The sequence below is a fragment of the Helianthus annuus genome, chromosome 12 (assembly GCF_002127325.2).
Source record: "Helianthus annuus cultivar XRQ/B chromosome 12, HanXRQr2.0-SUNRISE, whole genome shotgun sequence".
Classification (NCBI taxonomy): Eukaryota; Viridiplantae; Streptophyta; class Magnoliopsida; order Asterales; family Asteraceae; genus Helianthus; species Helianthus annuus.
Genome location: NC_035444.2, coordinates 152244741 through 152262300, shown reverse-complemented (window position 1 = coordinate 152262300; position 17560 = coordinate 152244741). Strand labels below are relative to the sequence as shown.

General features: G+C 35.5%; 1 protein-coding gene across 1 annotated transcript; it reads left to right on the top strand.

Moving 5' to 3' along the window:
• The first annotated feature begins 1446 nt into the window (after window positions 1-1446).
• On the top strand, window positions 1447-3894 carry LOC110895622 (2-hydroxy-palmitic acid dioxygenase mpo1). The gene is made up of 4 exons (XM_022142944.2): window positions 1447-1895; window positions 2976-3038; window positions 3347-3418; window positions 3492-3894. Exons 1-4 carry the CDS (start codon window positions 1548-1550, stop codon window positions 3606-3608), a joined length of 600 nt encoding a protein of 199 aa, XP_021998636.1. The 5' UTR covers window positions 1447-1547; the 3' UTR covers window positions 3609-3894.
• Window positions 3895-17560: the final 13666 nt, after the last annotated feature.

The following is a 17560-nucleotide window of genomic DNA, read 5'->3' as shown; positions in this document are numbered from 1 at the left end:
ATGTGCAACCCCTTGTTCTTATAGACAAAAACTAAGTTCATTAACCCTTGGATTATATGCTATCTAGATATCAAACAAAAGGATTAAAATAATGTTTTGGGGGACAAAGTATGTCCCCCTCTTGGGGACGGTTTAGTTAGGAGGGGGGGGGGGGTCTTGGTTAGTTTTCAACTATTAGTTAGTTATTAGTTAGGTTAATCTAGTTAAGTTAGGGATTAACCCGGTTAGTAGTGTGTTGTGCTTTACAGTGGGTGTTAGGGTATTCAGGGACCCTAACTGGCTCAGAAAAAGATAAATAATGTTATTAACAATATTTTCATGTTCCGGGTAAAGTCCGGTTGTTTGGTTGGATAGTAATCCGTTAAAGCGTTAAACAAAGCTTTAAAGTGTCGTTAATACCATTTTTAGTGACACAACTTATTCCTGACACTTTGGAAAGTGTCTAGTAGTATTTTTCTCATGTTTTGGCACTTTATTCGTTAGCTAAAAGCTGAATTGTTAATTAAAGTGCTGAATTTTGTGCTTAGAGTACGTTTTAGGCACATCCAGTCATTGTAACTTATTCCTAGAGACGTAGTTCTACAACCCTTGTATCCCTACACTCACCACTAGTGTAGTAACTATTTCTGGCTCATACAGGCCTTAGAGGCAATATCTGCCTGATGCTGGCTTTATCAGCATGTTCAATAGGTTATCCGTTTATAGTGCTACTGTGCTTTTGTGCATCATGTTTGTCACTAAGGTTCAGCATGTAAATAATGTAGTGACAGTAAGTAGAGTATGATGCAAGAATGTACATGTATCAACATTCAGTAGCAGTTTATCCACAATTTCAGGTAAGCACAGTAATTAAGCAGTAATTAATTATTAATTAAGTCGTACGGATACCTGATTTAGTGAGGGTTATCACAGACGCCAGGGTTTGATGGGGCGGGGACATCCTCATACCGTATACCGTAACTTCTCAAAAACTCTTTTAAAACTCACTTTACCAAGCACATTTTAAACTTAATAAGTCAAAAAAATAGTTTCATTAACCAATCCCAGAAAACTTGGTCATTTTTGGATGACTTCATCACTACTTATCAAGTTATAAGAAGATTAAATTACGTTTTTGCCCTCTGTGATTATATCACTTTTACTATATTAGCCCAAAATAAGAATTTTTAATATATCTGCCCCCATGGTTTTTATAACTAACCATTTTGGCCCCTAAGTCTAGAGATCATGGGGGCCAAAATGGTTACTTATACAGATCATGGGGGCTAAAATGGTTAGACTTAGAGGCCAAAATAGTTAGTTATAGAGACCATGGGGGCAGATATGTTAAAAATTTTTATTTTAGGCTAATATAGTAAAAGTGATATAACCACAGAGGCCAAAAGCGTAATTTACTCTTGTAAAAATTATGATTATAATAATATACTACTCCTTCACATATTACACATGACATCTCTCTTAATCCTCATGACTTTATCAACTAAAGACTTCCTAATTTCCTAAAGCACCACCATTCTTTCTCAAACTTTCACCAAAACTTCAAATAAATGGGGTTTCTTGATCTTGAAAAAAACTTTGCCTTTTATGCAGCTTATCACAGCAATCCAGTCAACATTGCAATCCACATGATCTTTGTGTGGCCAATCTTTTTCACCGCTGTTCTTCTTTTCAATTTCATACCAGCCCCATTCGATCTCCCTCATATCCATTTTTCTTTATTCCAAACTGATTTTTTCTTGATTTTTAATTTTGGGTTTTTGTTTACTTTAATCTATGTTGTGTTTTATGTATGTTTTGATTATAAAGCTGGTTCCTTGGCTGCTGTACTCTGTTTATTCTGCTGGGTTGCTAGTAGTGTTCTTGCAACTCTTCTAGGGTTTCAATTGGCATGGAAGGTATGTTTTATTATATAGTTTAATTTAATTTAATTTAATTTAATTTAATTTTAATTTTAATTTAATTTAATTTAATTTAATTTGTGTAACATGTAATTGATTTGGGGTTTGCTTTTTTTATTTTATAAGTTTAGATATGTTGATTTTGGGTGGTAGGGTTGATGATTTATGAATTGAATTTATTGTTTATGATATTGATGTTGAATGATTGGATATTTGTTTTATTGAATTTAGTGGCTTAAATTGGGATTTATTGTCTTGGTGATGGTGGATTAAGATAACAAATCATTTATTGTATGCCGTACATGATGAGCTATAGTTAGGGGCATTACGGTGGCCCGGCTCATTTATTGTAACGAGCCGTAATGTTGATCTCAAGTTCGGCTCGTAAAATGCTTAAGCGCGAGCTATCCTGTTTATTTAGAAGAAAAAGATTTAATTTCGTATTTTTACATATTTTGATACGTTTAAAAACCAAAAAAAAAAAAAAATTAGAGTTAATTACTGTTTTCGTCCCTATGGTTTGTCAAAAATCAATATTTCAGTCCATTAGTTTAAAAATTGTGATTTCAGTCCCTGTGGTTTCACTTTCGTAACCATTTCAGTCCCTGTGGTTTCACTTTGGTAACCATTTCAATCTATTATTCTGTTAAGTACAGGGACTGAAATGGTTACGAGGTGGACTGAAATGGTGTTTTTTAAACTAATTAACTGAAATAGTGATTTTTGACAAACCACAGGGACGAAAACAGTAACTAACTCAAAAAAAATATTTTTCTCACATACACATAACGCGTAATTTATAAATAAAAAAAATATAATTTGTATCTATCAAAATTTGGGATTTATTTAAAACGAGCCAGCTAAACAAGCCGAACTTAACTTGGCTCGGGCTCCCGCTCGTTTACAAACCGAGCCGGCTTAACTTGTTTACAAACGAGCCAATTTCGAGCGAGCTTTAAGTTTTTGAACACCCTAGTTATTAGTGGGTTGTGTTCTTGACTTCTTTGGTTATAAAATATAACTCAAATATTAATCTCATTGTAGGTTATTTTAGATATTTGGTCATGATCATTTCAGGTTGTTCTTGTTGTGCAATTGATTTCATGGACCGCACAATTTATTGGGCATGGACTATTTGAGGTTAGACCGATTAAGTTTCTTCGCTTACAAGATTGTCATAAGTCATTAAGTCCTATGAAAACTGCAACATGTGTTTTTTGAAGAACGATTTTAACTTAAAGCTACTTATTCGTTCATCAATATTCTTTTTCGTCCACATGATTCTATTATCTCAGTCTGTATTTAATGAAAGTTTGTCAAACAGTCGAACGAACGACTTAAACAATGTGTTAAGTCACATATATAATTTTCATAGGTTATTTTCTTATACGGCGTATAATTATTCATGTCTTGAACTGCATATGCTTCTGATCAAATAAATTTTTCAGGGAAGAGCACCGGCTCTTCTTGACAACATTTTGCAGGCCTTCTTGATGGCGCCGTTCTTTGTTTTGTTTGAGGTAACTTCTTTGTTTTGTTTAAGGTAGTGTTCGGATTAACATTTTGAAACTGATAATCTTTTTACTAATTTAGGCACTTCAGATCTTATTCGGGTACGAACCGTATCCAGGATTCCACGTTCGTGTTACATCAATGGTAGATGTTGAAACCGAAGAGTGGAGGAACAAGGAGGCCAAATTACTAGCTTAGTATATAATCAACTTGTCATTAGTATCATGCTAATAATCTTTAAAGAACGCGATTAGCTTCTTACGAACGTTCCGAAACTTTAATCTTTAATCCACCCCATCAATAGAATTTGCAGGTATACTAGTTGAAACAAACATTGTTTACGGTTCAGGTCAGGTTGACCCGTGACATTTTTTTTTTTACTTTGGAGAAACATTGTTTAAGGTTCAGGTCAGGTTGACCCGTGACATTTTTTTTTACTTTGGAACTGGTTAAATTCTTTTAACTTTGGAAACTTACAGATAAAGGCTCGGGAGTTGGTTTTTAACAAGTACTTTCCGCATAGTTTTGAGCCTTTTTACCTGTTTGATATGTTTCCTTTAAAGCTAAATCTCCGAGGGGCTTAAAAATTAGGTTTTGATTGCTTGAGTGAAAACATTCGAGGAGGTAATCCAATCATGGATTTGATACGAACCGAATCGTTTATTAAATGTAGATCTAAATTTAGTACTCTTAATTGGGATAGGTTGGGTGAGTTTAATATCTGGGATGTGATTTTGTATTTTGTTTTGTTTTTTTTTTTTTTTTTTTTTTTTTTTGTGTGTGTGTGTGTGTTTGTTTGGCGGGTTTTGTAGCCTCTGGCTGATCCGGTTTCTATATAATATATAAGTTTTGATCATTCAAAAATAATAATTTTGTTAGATTAATTATCAAACTATTCATTAGTGATAAGATTATTTGGTTAATTTATTTATTTTTGGATTATTTATTTATTTGCTTGAATGATAGATTTAGCCTACTTATAGTATAGCGCTACCTAACACACTCATCCACTCTAACTAATGTATTTAGTTTTGTCTTTATTATTTCTAAGCCTATGCGTAGTGCAACGTTATGTGGCCGTGATGGCTGACATGGCACCATAAGCGACTGGGAACATCTACCCCCAGCGCTATGGTGTGAAAATTTCGTGGTCCGCGATAGTGATAACAGGGTTATGTGGTGAAGTTGAGAGGTGAAGGTGTGTTGGGGAATATGTTTTGTGGGGTCATTTGGTGTTACCACGAGACCTAAATGTTATCAAACTTAAACATTCCATGTTATGTAACAAGTGTCACATAACCCCACTTTTTTCATTTTATATGGTATTACCACTACACATCGCCTAATAACAAACTTGGACAACCCATTTCTATTTCTATTTATGATTTTTTCATAAATTTTATTGAACTTGTATATAATTATAAAGTTTACGAGTGGATGGCACTCTAGCCATCCTTGAAGCATCTTTGGCAAAGGATAAAAGTCTCATTTATCTTTTGGGGTCAATAATGCAATGATAGACCCATTTTAATAAGGCTCCCCCTTTATCCTTTAGTTGTTTGTTTTATTTTAGATGGTTTAATAGGCTCACAATCACCATAAACACGAAATAAAGTTGGGCATCTTTGGGTACTCAATTCGATTTCGATCGATTAGTTTCGCAACACCAACGCCATTCACTCGGGTACCCCATTTGGCTATGGAATCCAGCTTGTAGTACCCGATTGTAATGGTGGATAAATAGTAATTTCTGATAAGTAGGTAGTTTGGAATACCACCTCATTTAATTTGGTTGTTTTAACTTGATTCGGTTCGGTTAAAAACCAGTTTTGGCAAAAAAAAAAAAAAAAAAAAAAAACGGTTTTTTATCTAGTTAACCGGTTTCGGTTTTTAAATCGGTTAGAAAGATCAAACATACTAACCTATGTACAAACCGGTGGTTCGATTCGGTTAGAAACCAGTTATTAAAATAACCGGTTTCGGTTCTAACACCAGTTTTTTTGTACACCTCTAGAGGGAGAGAGCACAAAGCATGGGATTGTGACCACGCTCACACCGCAAACTTGCGGGATTGGGGGGGGGGGGTTCCTTTCCATCTGGCATTGTCACATCATCACCCTGCATGCTCTCCTATACTCATAACACATAATCGTGATTCACATTACGTGCCTTCAATTGGGTGTATCTTGATTGAAGATGTCATTGACTTTAAGTGTGTGTTCTTCCTTTGAGACTTGGAGGAATTTTAATGGGTCGTATAAAGGACGGGAATCGTATGTTACATCTTTTTACGAGTTGTATAGTTCTTATGTTGCATCTTATACGGATCATACAGACTTTATATAAAACAAAGAAAAACAAAACCAGTTAAATCAATAGGATGAGTGCATTTAGTGACAAGGGTACGTAGCAAACCCCTATAGAAAACACATATCACTGAGAATCACCATCATCACTAATTAATTTGTAACTCAAATCTGTTGTAATATAAATTAACATATAACATAAAGAGGGTGAGACAATGGTAGGCGTCGTATAACAAAGATCTCATTATAGGGTGTGAGGGGCGTGGTTGGGTCATTAATCGCCACGTAGGACCATTAATGGATTGCTATACCACCCCTTTGTCTCATCCACCATGATTCCCATGGATTAAACCATGGCAACCATGAGCCTACTTTCCATATTTAATATTTTCTTTCCTTTTCACAAAAATAAATTAAAGTAAGATAATAGTGGTTTAGTCATGACCACACCCTTAGGGTAGTGGTTTTGGATGATGGATTAGAAGTAGGTGACATGATGCTGATGTGGAGGGTCATGGTGATCATGAGGGTCATGACCACACCCTATAGCCTTAGTAGGGTATTGATGAGTTTGATGAATTTTGTGGTAACCATAAATAAATCAAAGTTATAGATTCAATGAGTCAATATGTTTCTAAAAAACTTGACTAAGCTAAAAATAGTCAGGATGATATGGTGAATTACTGATACATAGAAAAGTTTATAGTATGGCTAATTGTCTAGTAGGTAAAGTCATATAGTGGGGTTGGAAGACTAAAAGATAACACTTTTTATTACTTAGGGAGTCCGGTGTGGTGTGGTAAGGGTAGCGGCAAGGGGGTTTGCCGTGCGGGAACACCGCTGCCGACCCTCCTTTGTCGCTCGGTTTCAATCTTGATCGGTGAAGGAATGCCGCTGTGGTGAAGGGAGGAAGGAGAGAGAGAGAGGGGTGTGTGTGGTGGGGTCCATGCCATCTCTCAACCAATCACACCCTTTTTTTTTTTTTTTAAAGTTTACCACGTCACCAAGTGTCTAATCATTGCCAACACTTTTCAGCATAGTTTAAACACTTTTCACTGATTGACGTGGCGCACTCTGATTGATTGATTTTTTAGTTTGTCACTCTCAAGTGTCTAACCATTCCTTATACCCTTAACTAGAAAAGTTAGTATTAAATCACATATGATATTATGAGTTCACAAAAAATCTAGTGTATTTATCGGATACGAAGTTCATTAATGCAAACGACCAATAAGTTAAAATCATATCCTTGTTCATAATAAGTTAATTAATACAAATAACCAGTTAAATATAATAATATTCTTATCTATAATAAAATTTAAATTCTTAACGGTACGTATAATTCGTGGCCTACGTACCTTGATGGCTCCACCTATGTCTCTCTCTCTATGTATGCCCACTTTCCTACTTCCTCTACATATTTCATAATAAAGACCTTATATTTCAATTATACAAACATGTTTTATATATATACCCTACATCTTCATCCCCACAACATAGCCAATATAATACAAGAAAACAACTATAAATATTTTTAGTAGAACATGGTTGACTATTAAGTATATGCATTGGTATTTATCATTTACTCCTATGTCAATCAAGTATTTTAGTGGACCATCCTCAGGTTTTGCTTCTTGGCTTATGCTTCAGAATTATTATGATACACACTCGGAATAACTATATATGTAGTGTATAGTAAGAAAATAATTTTTTTAATATAGTATTGGAACCATTCTATGATGCCCATGACTTTATAGCCTAGTAACATCGTGTGGTGATATGTAAGTGAGGTAACAGATACTTTATAATATGACGGTGATGTGGTTAACAGTGAAAAAGATGTTAAACCATAGTGGATAGTCTAACTTTTAATAAGAGATTTATCTTTTATTATTAACATACAAGCTTGTTATTTAAGAAAATATTTTAATAACATAAAATCTTGTTAATTTAAAAAATGAACATCTTTTGAAATATATTTTTTTTTATAAAAATATCGAGTAGAACCCGTTCCATGTTTATTAACTGAGCCATATAGTGTACGGCCGGTTTCATCGTCATAACCTCGTTTTTTAACTAGGTAATAATTACGTTTAACTGGATTCACTTAAATATACATGACTGGTTTTCTAGGTTATGTTAAGAGTACTAGATATACAGTACACTTACATAGTAATAACTGTCAAGGTTATGTTATACGGCTATATTCTTTTTCTAATTAGATTCCTCGACATATACATGATATTTTTAATTAGATTCCCTGGTAAAAGGTACCTTCAAGCGCATTCTTTGAGAAAATGAGTACACTATTTCACTTTCCTCTTTTGATATATCACAAAACCAAAAAAATAGTGTTATGATGGCACATCAACACTAATTACTTACTTATACCAAGGGCTAGGATTGTGAATGAATCGAACGAGTCTATGTTCGTGTTCGTTCGCTAAGGAATTTCATTTGTTCGTGAACAGTTCATGAACACAAATGAACATTAAACTTGAAATTGAAAAAACACCATTAACCTTAAACGTCGGACACAAGTGGTCAAATACAACCATTAAATGATAATTAAATCAATAATTCAAGACATAAGAAGTCTGCTATAAACATCATACGATAAATCAAGTTTAGTTTAGTTAAGACGTAATTATCTAAAGTTACTTAGACATCCTAAAAAATGACTTTAGTGTCCAAGTTCTTCGACGTTTAGATAAGGGTTTACATTTTATTATTTTTTTAATATAATTATCAACTAAAGTAAAAAGAGAGGGGTGGGGGAGTAAAACGTAAGAGGGAAAGTGTAATATTAAAAAACATTAAAAACTTTTAACAAATTAATTAACATAAACAAACGAACATATTACCGAACGTTAACGAACACAATTGAACAAACGATACCTTTGTTCGTGTTTGTTTATTTAGTTCAAACGAAATATCTTGTTCATGTCTGTTCATTAACTAAACGAACGAACACAAATAAACTTACCGTCGAACGGTTCACAAACTGCTCGCTTTCGTTTACAGCCCTACCAAGGGGTGAAGGAAATGTGTGATCACTCCGAGGTTGAGTGCAGTTATATCTAGTGGACACTGGTGTAGCTTTAAGAGTAGGATTATTGAATTTATGTCAGTTATCATGACCATGTTCTTCAGCGTTCGGTAAGCTTTCGATCCTCCTCACACGCTCATGACCCTTTCTCTAACCCCGGTTCATAACTTGGCTACTTCCCTATTGATTAGGGGAGGAGGGGTGGTTCACTAGTGATAGATTCTATCACTCCCACTATCCAATTAAATCATGCCATGTCATCAACCAAATTTCTATCACTAGTGATAGAAATGTAGGGGGGTTGTATCACTAGTGATGGAATTCTATCACTCCCAACTTTTTTTTAATTTTCATTTTAAAATTAGAAAATTTTAATTTTATTTTAAAACAAAATTATAAATCTCACTAATTTTTTTAATTTTTTATTTTAAATTAGAAATTAACAATAAAACACTAAAATTAAAAATTTCATTAAATTTAAAACATACTACTTCAATTTAACATACTAGAAACATACAATTTAAAAAAAAAAAACCTACTCCTCGTCCGAATCCGGAAACTCCAAACCTAGAGAACCTACTAGTTCGATTAAATCGTATCTCAACCGAAAGTGAGCTTCTTCATTACGCAATTCTAGTTGGTTATTTTGTGGAACTTGAACTTGTGTAGGAGGATCCGGCACCCAATCCGGGGATATTGCACGTCCGTCTTGTTTGATCAGCATATTGTGCAATATGATACATGCATACACTATGCTATGTATTGATTTCTTGGTCGTCGAACGAACCGGTCGGTGTAGTATACCCCATCTACCCTTTAAAATCTTGCATATCAGAAATGTTTGCAGCGGAATCATGTGAATACATTTGATCGATATTAACACGAAAGTATATAAACAAATGATGGACAATCTTATGTAAAGAAATTGTCTTGGTAACCGGTAATGTTTGCCGGTAATACCTATATATACCATTACACTAGAACGGTTATGAGGGTGGTTATATTTGGCGGGAATAACCGCCATTTGAAACGGTATCACCCAACCAACATACCCGTTCGAATGTTTCCGTTCATTTATACACACTTATCTAATAAGTATAAGTTTAATACACATAATAATATAATAAATTATGTTTATAATACTAATACTCTCCCCTAAACATAATTTGGTTTAAGAGAGTTCTTGAGTACGCTATTATTTGCTTCGTTTACGGCTTTCTTTGCCCTTGAGAAGTCGAATCTTTTCCTTTGAAGTTTCTTGAGACCATGCCAATCACTACCTCCATAGAAAACATAATGATCTTCAGCCATATCCTGAATCGTTTCAGAATCCCCTTGTAACCAGCCGACTCCACCTGTTTGACCTGCATATAAAGCATAATGACTGACTTCCTTCTCTACTGCACCTGCACTTGACGAACACGCGACAGTCTCTGTTGGAACTTCGCTTATCATTGCTTCTTTATCTCCGTCACTCTTGCTTTGTCTGGGATCTACTGTTTTCTCATCCTCTTTTTGGTTTGCCCTTTCTTGTGTTATCTTGAACTTGTAGTAGTATACAAGTACATCCAGATACATTGCATAAATCAGACGCATGTATTCACCATCTTCAAATTCGAAACCCGTATCTTTTGCTATCATAGCCCACATACCATTTTCAGTAACATGCCGGTGACCACCTTCTCTCTTTACTGCCATATACAGGTCCAGCAATCCTACTTTCCGATTGTTCGAAATAACAGCAGGCAGCGGTCTTGAATGTATTTCTAATTTGACTTTAAGAAACCATTCTATCATCTTCTCAAACGTGATTTCGAGATAATGTTTGTACTTAAGAAAATACTCAACATCGTCAAGCATATCTAACAGGGCTTTGCAATCTCTAAAATCATTGAACTTCATTGCTTGTAAGATTAGAATATTCCAATCCGGTTCACTTGTAGATATGTTCAGTTTCTCAAAATAATCATTTAAGAAGTCTGTTTTATACTTCTCATGTTCGTGCCCCTTTTCTATCACACTTTGTTTTTCTAATTCACCCATTTCTTCTTCCCTTGTCATCCCTGAATGACTATTCCTTTAATTGTTTATGGGGACGCTGAAAGTTGGATATAATTTGCATTTATCTCCCATGAATTTTACCGTATAACCCTGAGTTATTAACTGATCATAACTTAATACATTTCTGTCTATGTCCGTAGTGTATAATACACTTTGAATACGTATCTTTTCAGATCCGGACACAACATCTACCACACCAACGCCTCTAATGAAGAAAAAATGGTTTTCTCCAGTCATAGTTTCGACATGAGACATATTTTTAATACGTTTAAACATGTCTATGTTATTAGAGAAATGGCGTTTGAGAGATTTACTAACATACCACATATCGGACCAACATCCTCCATCGGTTCCTTCCACAATAAATTCCAGTTGCTCTTCAATCTGATGATTGTTATCTTCCTCAGCCCCTTTTTGAATTCCTGCATTAACCGCTTGTCGTAGTAATTGATTCTCTTCATCCTTTTCTTTCTCTTGGCATGAAGAGATTTGATGACCAGGCATATTGCAGTAGTAACAGCGACGTTCCATTCTTCTTCGGTCTCGTCTTTCTTCTGAACAGTGGGCGCATGGCATCATTGAAGAGGTTGGCCTGAGATTGTCACTGATTGAAATACTGGCTTTGATACCACTTTCTTGCATATCAGAAATGTTTGCAGCGGAATCATGTGAATACATTTGATCGATATTAACACGAAAGTATATAAACAAATGATGGACAATCTTATGTAAAGAAATTGTCTTGGTAACCGGTAATGTTTGCCGGTAATACCTATTTATACCATTACAACGATTATGAGGGTGGTTATATTTGGCGGGAATAACCGCCATTTGAAACGGTATCACCCAACCAACATACCCGTTCGAATGTTTCCGTTCATTTATACACACTTATCTAATAAGTATAAGTTTAATACACATAATAATATAATAAATTATGTTTATAATACTAATATAAAACACCAAATGCCCTCTCAACATCTTTTCTTGCCGATTCTTGCAATTTTTTGAACGCCTTTTCGTTAGCCTCGACAGGAAATGAGGGAGCTTTCACAAAAACAGACTAAGACGGGTAGATACCATCCACAAGAAAAAAACCTCGTCTGTAATGTCGACCGTTAACATAGAAAGGAGAGGAAGGTGCGGTACCATCCGTTACACTTTGGAACAACGGCGACGTGTGCAACACATTGATGTCGTTGTTTGAACCTGGAACACCGAAATACCAATGCCAAATCCATAAATCATTCGACGCCACCGCTTCTAGTATGATGGTTGGTCTTTTGATGTCTCCCCTAACATACGCCCCTCGCAACTCTCTTGGACAATTTTTCCACTCGATATGTGTACAATCGATGCTACCGAGCATCCCGGGAAAATGCCATCTAGCCTCGTGTGCGGCGTAAATACGTGAGATGTCGTGGCTCGTCGGTTTACGTAAAAACTCGTTAGCATACAACTTAATGACCGCATTGCAAAAAAAATTGCAAACATTCACATGAAGTTCTTTCAGACATAGCTAGGTATTCATCATATTGATCGGGTGGGTTACCTGTCGCTAGTTGGCGAATGGCGGACGTGCATTTTTGTATCGGCGTGAAACTTGGTTTGCCCCTCGCATCTTAACGTTCTTGAAACCATTCCTCGCTTGCTTCGATGTCTCCAACAATCTTTAAAAATAATTCTTTGGGTAAACGAAACGGATCTCTAAACGTTTCGGCATTGTATAGCGGGTTTTCCACAAAATAATCGTTCATCAAAACTTCGTTGGCACGTATACGATCACGGTCGACCATCTTCATCTTTGGGCGGGACGACTCGGCATCAAGCTACACGAAATATTTTAGCGTCTCGTTGTCGGAAGACGACTCGGTATCGGTATCGCTAGACATCGGAAACGTCGAATCCGTAGGGAATTCCATTTGAGAAAGATATAAAAATTGTGTGAAATGGGTTTAAATTGGTTTAAAATATCTAGATTGGTGTGTGTAAAATGGTTAAAATGTAGATATATAAATAGATAAAATGGTTAATTTTTTTTAAATGCTTGTTACCGTTTTAAAACGGTCAAAAAATAAACAAACGGTCGAAAGTTTCAACTCCACAACGCGTGCTCGGTTCAACGCGTTTTATTTACCACGCGTGATGGTAAGGGCGGCGGCGGTGTTCCCGTGATAGTTCAACGCGTTGTGGGGTGGTATAACGGACCACCCCGTGTGGCCTTAACCAATATGCTTGATTAATTGTGGTTTGTTTTCCATGAAAATGAAGGTGAGATTATGAATTTATCTGAGGTTGGGACCAATGTTCTTTAATGGCTAAATCAGTGATATGATATGATGTTAGTACTAGTAATTATAAAATCTATAATGATTGTCTACGTCTGTAAATGATATAGATCCCACATGTGCAGAGAAGTTATTGCTCAAGAAAGTTGTGCATCAAATTAATACCAATTTACCATCTTTTTTTTTTAAAGACTAACAAATCCTTCAAATGAGCTACGTACTAGCGAAATTCATCATATTGGATTACACTCGCCTTCGAACCGGAGAAAACCCTCACCTAGGGCCGAAGCCCGTGAACACTCGGCCAAAGGAACGACAGTGCGGTGAGGTAAAACTTGCACAGTTCAAGAATCGAACTAGCGATCTCCACATTTTCGCCCAGGTGCCGCAGAAAATAATGGGGAGGTCAGGAATCGAATTTGGGTCCCTTAGAACACCAAGTCTCTCCCTTACCACTCCACCACCACCTCCCAATTTACCTTCTGTTGATGATAGGATTTCCCTGTCCAATTTCGGTGCTGCATGTCATCGAGTCTGTATAAAACTTTTATCAGGCAAGCGGATTGAATCCATGCACTGCAAGTTTATAGCACCTACGTATAAATAGTAAGACATATTTATTAGTATTTATTCTTTTAAATTATATCAAACAATTAATTTTCTTTTAGTTAATATTGATTTTGTTATATTCTTTAAGCTCTTTTACATGTTTTGGTGCTTATTTCATAATTTAACATAGTTTTTTTCATACAAACTTTTTGCATGATTTGGTGCTTATTTTATATTTTATTTACATGTTTTCATCCTTAATTATGTTTTTTTTACTATATAAACTTGGGTGTATATACATCTTTTCTTTGTACATTTGAGATGTAATATGGGAAAAAGTTTTAAATACAGTAGTACTTGATGCGTAGTTATTAAATCACACATGCTATTAAATTCAAACCCTAGTGACACGTGAACAAAATATAACGTGCATGATTAGGGGTTTACCCCATGCGTGATTTTCTGATTTGTTCATGCGTGATTATGTATACGTGATTATATGATTTCTTCATGCGTGATTATATGATTTGTTTATGTGGTTTTGTTCATGCGTAATTAGGGTTTGAATTTTATAACATGTGTGATTTAATATCGTACGGATCGAACGTTAAGAAATATTGTACGTTAACCTTTCCCGTAATAACACCAATTCTATAACTATTCACTTCATATGATACGGTTGTCACTGTAGTGTGATTCCTATGATAAAAGCCACTGGTAGTACCCATGTCCTTTCAGGTTTTCTTGAATATAAAATTGTCAAAAGGACCCCTGTTTAAATGCAAATGAATTTATTTAACTGTGAATTTCTTCTTCTATCGTTAAGAGTTTGTCGTTGATCCTTTGGTTATGTTGCAATGGTAACCACCACTAGACATCACTGGTAATTTGTTGCTGATTCTTTCTGTTAGTGATTTCTACCCTTTTCTAAACGTTGTCCCTATAAGTATTTTCAACATCCGTCACTGACGGTATTTTATCAGTTATCAGCTATATCGCCATCACCACACAACCACCATTAGAAAAACCCATGCGACTGCCACCACTTCGAGCCCTAATCACATGTCGGACATCACCCCATAATCCCCTGTCGACTGCCACCATTTCGAGCCCTAACTCACGTCCCACTTGCACCACCACCACCAACTGTCTACCTCGCCATTGTGACAACCAGTGCGACCGCCACAGCTTTGAGTCCTAACTTCTATTGACTGCCAGTACTTCAAGCTCCCATGTCAACCCACAACATTTTAACTACCACCACTACACCAATCAAACTCATGTACTAATATTCTGAACCCTATGTAATTTGTGATGGGTTTTTGAGATGGTTATGGAATTAGGAATTTGGTTATGTGTCCATGTAATGTTAGATTGGAAAAAGAATGGTCCATTTTTGTTCTCACAATAATCTGTGTTCTGTCTAAATAACCCCCCCCCCCACCCCCCACACACACACAAACACACACATATATATATGTGTAGTTATACATAATTAAAAGTAAAACCGATGAAAACTATAAAATTAGATGGCTATTTTTCCCAAGCAAAAGATGATTTATTTGTAAATTTAGGAGTTTGGGAGAGTAACATTAGCAAAAAAGATGGCTATTTTTCGTGAATTATATTGTGATGCTCACTTCTATGTACTCGAGAGTTTTGTGAGGAATTAATGTTTTCAAAACAATTTTGTGAATCCAATAAAAAAAAAGCAAACTTTTTTTTGTATTATTAATGGACCCGGTATTGGAAAACAAATTGTTGTGAAGATACTAACGATGTCATGTTTTATGTAAGAAACCGGGCTATATGTAATAAAGCAAAAGTTGGATTCGATGGGTCTCTCCATAATGGAACCCAATTTTTTCAAAGGGCCATATCATGTTACTTTGTTTTTATGCATAAAGATGTCATATAACATGTATTCTAAGAAAATAAAATTATATTAAGAGGATGTTTGCAATAGCTATTTATAATAGAAATATGATTTAGTCAAGTCACTTACAAGTTACTCGAGATCATCTTGTTCCAATGTTTAATTGGGACTAGTTTTAGCGAGTCAGAGCCGAGCCAGGATTAGAGCTCATATAATATGAACGATCTCAAACTGAATTTTTACATATAGAATTTGACTAGACTCATGTGTATAAGCTAAACTATAAATTATTTAAATATAATATTTTTTAAATAACAAATTTAATTTACGTAATAAGTATTATCATATAAATGTATTGTAAAAATATAACTAAATAATATACACTCCCTTATATAGTTATATATGTAATATTATTTATTTACACTAGCTACAATATTTTCTGTTTTGTCTATTAGTGTTTTCGTCTTTTATTCAAAGTTTTATTTACACTCATTTAATTTTAATAAAGTGAGTTTTACCTTTTCACTTTAGTTTAATTGACACCCTTTACAATTTAGTTGGTTTTATTTTTTTCATTACACTTTAATTTAACTAGTTGATTTTCCATCCGCGCATTACGGCGAGAACCCAATAACTACAAAACGTTTGTCAGTAACGGCAAGCAGATACCGAATATCAAAACATAAATAAAAATGTCGTGAAAAAGATAGTTACTCCGTCCTAAAAAAACGATTTTAAATAACATAATATATAATAATAGGACCCACACGTCCTACACGTTGGAAATTCGGTTGTTTTCAGTTCAGTTATTACGATGCTAACACGTAAAAATATGGATGAGCTCGGTACCGGTAACGGTACTGAAAGTACCGATCCGGAAAATCATCGAAATTAGGTACCGGCACCGAAAATGCTCGGTACGATACAGTATGGTATTTGAAGGTAAAAATCAATAAATACAGGTATGGTGCTAGACCGGTGTCGAACCGAAAGTAACGATTCTGAAAACGCCAAAAGGTGGGTATCAAATTGGTACCGAAAATGATTTGCTATAGTAAATTTGGCACCGATACGACACTGGTTTGATGACAGGATTTGATACGATTTGCTCATCAATAATCTAAATATCCAAGTTAATTTACATGCTACAATTCATTTATTACAGAAAAAGACAAAAAATAAAGCAAAATAGTTGTTGTGTATATAAAACCCCATTCAAACAAAATACAGTTTACTTACTGTGTGTATGAAAAGTAATTTAAACGGTGCAATTACTTGCATTGCTACGTTGCTACAAGATTTGATGAGCTCGGTACCAACCGGTACCGAAAATACCATTACCGAAATCCCCAAAAGTGGGTACCGGTACTGAATATACCTGGTACGATACGGCTCGGTACCGGTCAGTACTGGTACGACACCGGTATTTGAGGGTAAAAACCGATGAATACCGGTGCCGAACCGGCATCGAGAATATACCTGATTTGGTAAATTTGAAACCGGTACCGGTACCTGATACCATTTGCTCATTCCTTAGTGATGTTACTATTTACTCAATTCTATTATATGAAAAGTAATCTAAACGGTGCAATTACTTGTATTGCTACAGGATTTGATAAGCTCCGTACCAACCGGTACCGAAAATACTGTTACCGAAATCCCGAAAAGTGGGTACCGATACCAATTATACCTGGTACGGTACGGCTCGGTACCAGTCGGTACTTGTACGGCACCGGTATTTGAGGGTAAAAACCGATGAATACCGGTGCCGAACCGACACCGAAAATACACCCGATTTGTTACATTGGGTATCGGTACAGGTACCTGAAGGGGTATGGTCCCAAAACGACCATTACCCGCATCAAACAAACCCCTACCAGTAAGCAAACCGCACCCATGCGGTCACATCCTTCGAACCCATGCGGTTCGAAGATGAATAGCTTGACCCAAGTACGAAAGAAGATGAACATATCGATGCGGCTGGCACCGCATCATATGGCCATTTTCGTCACGACAAGGGA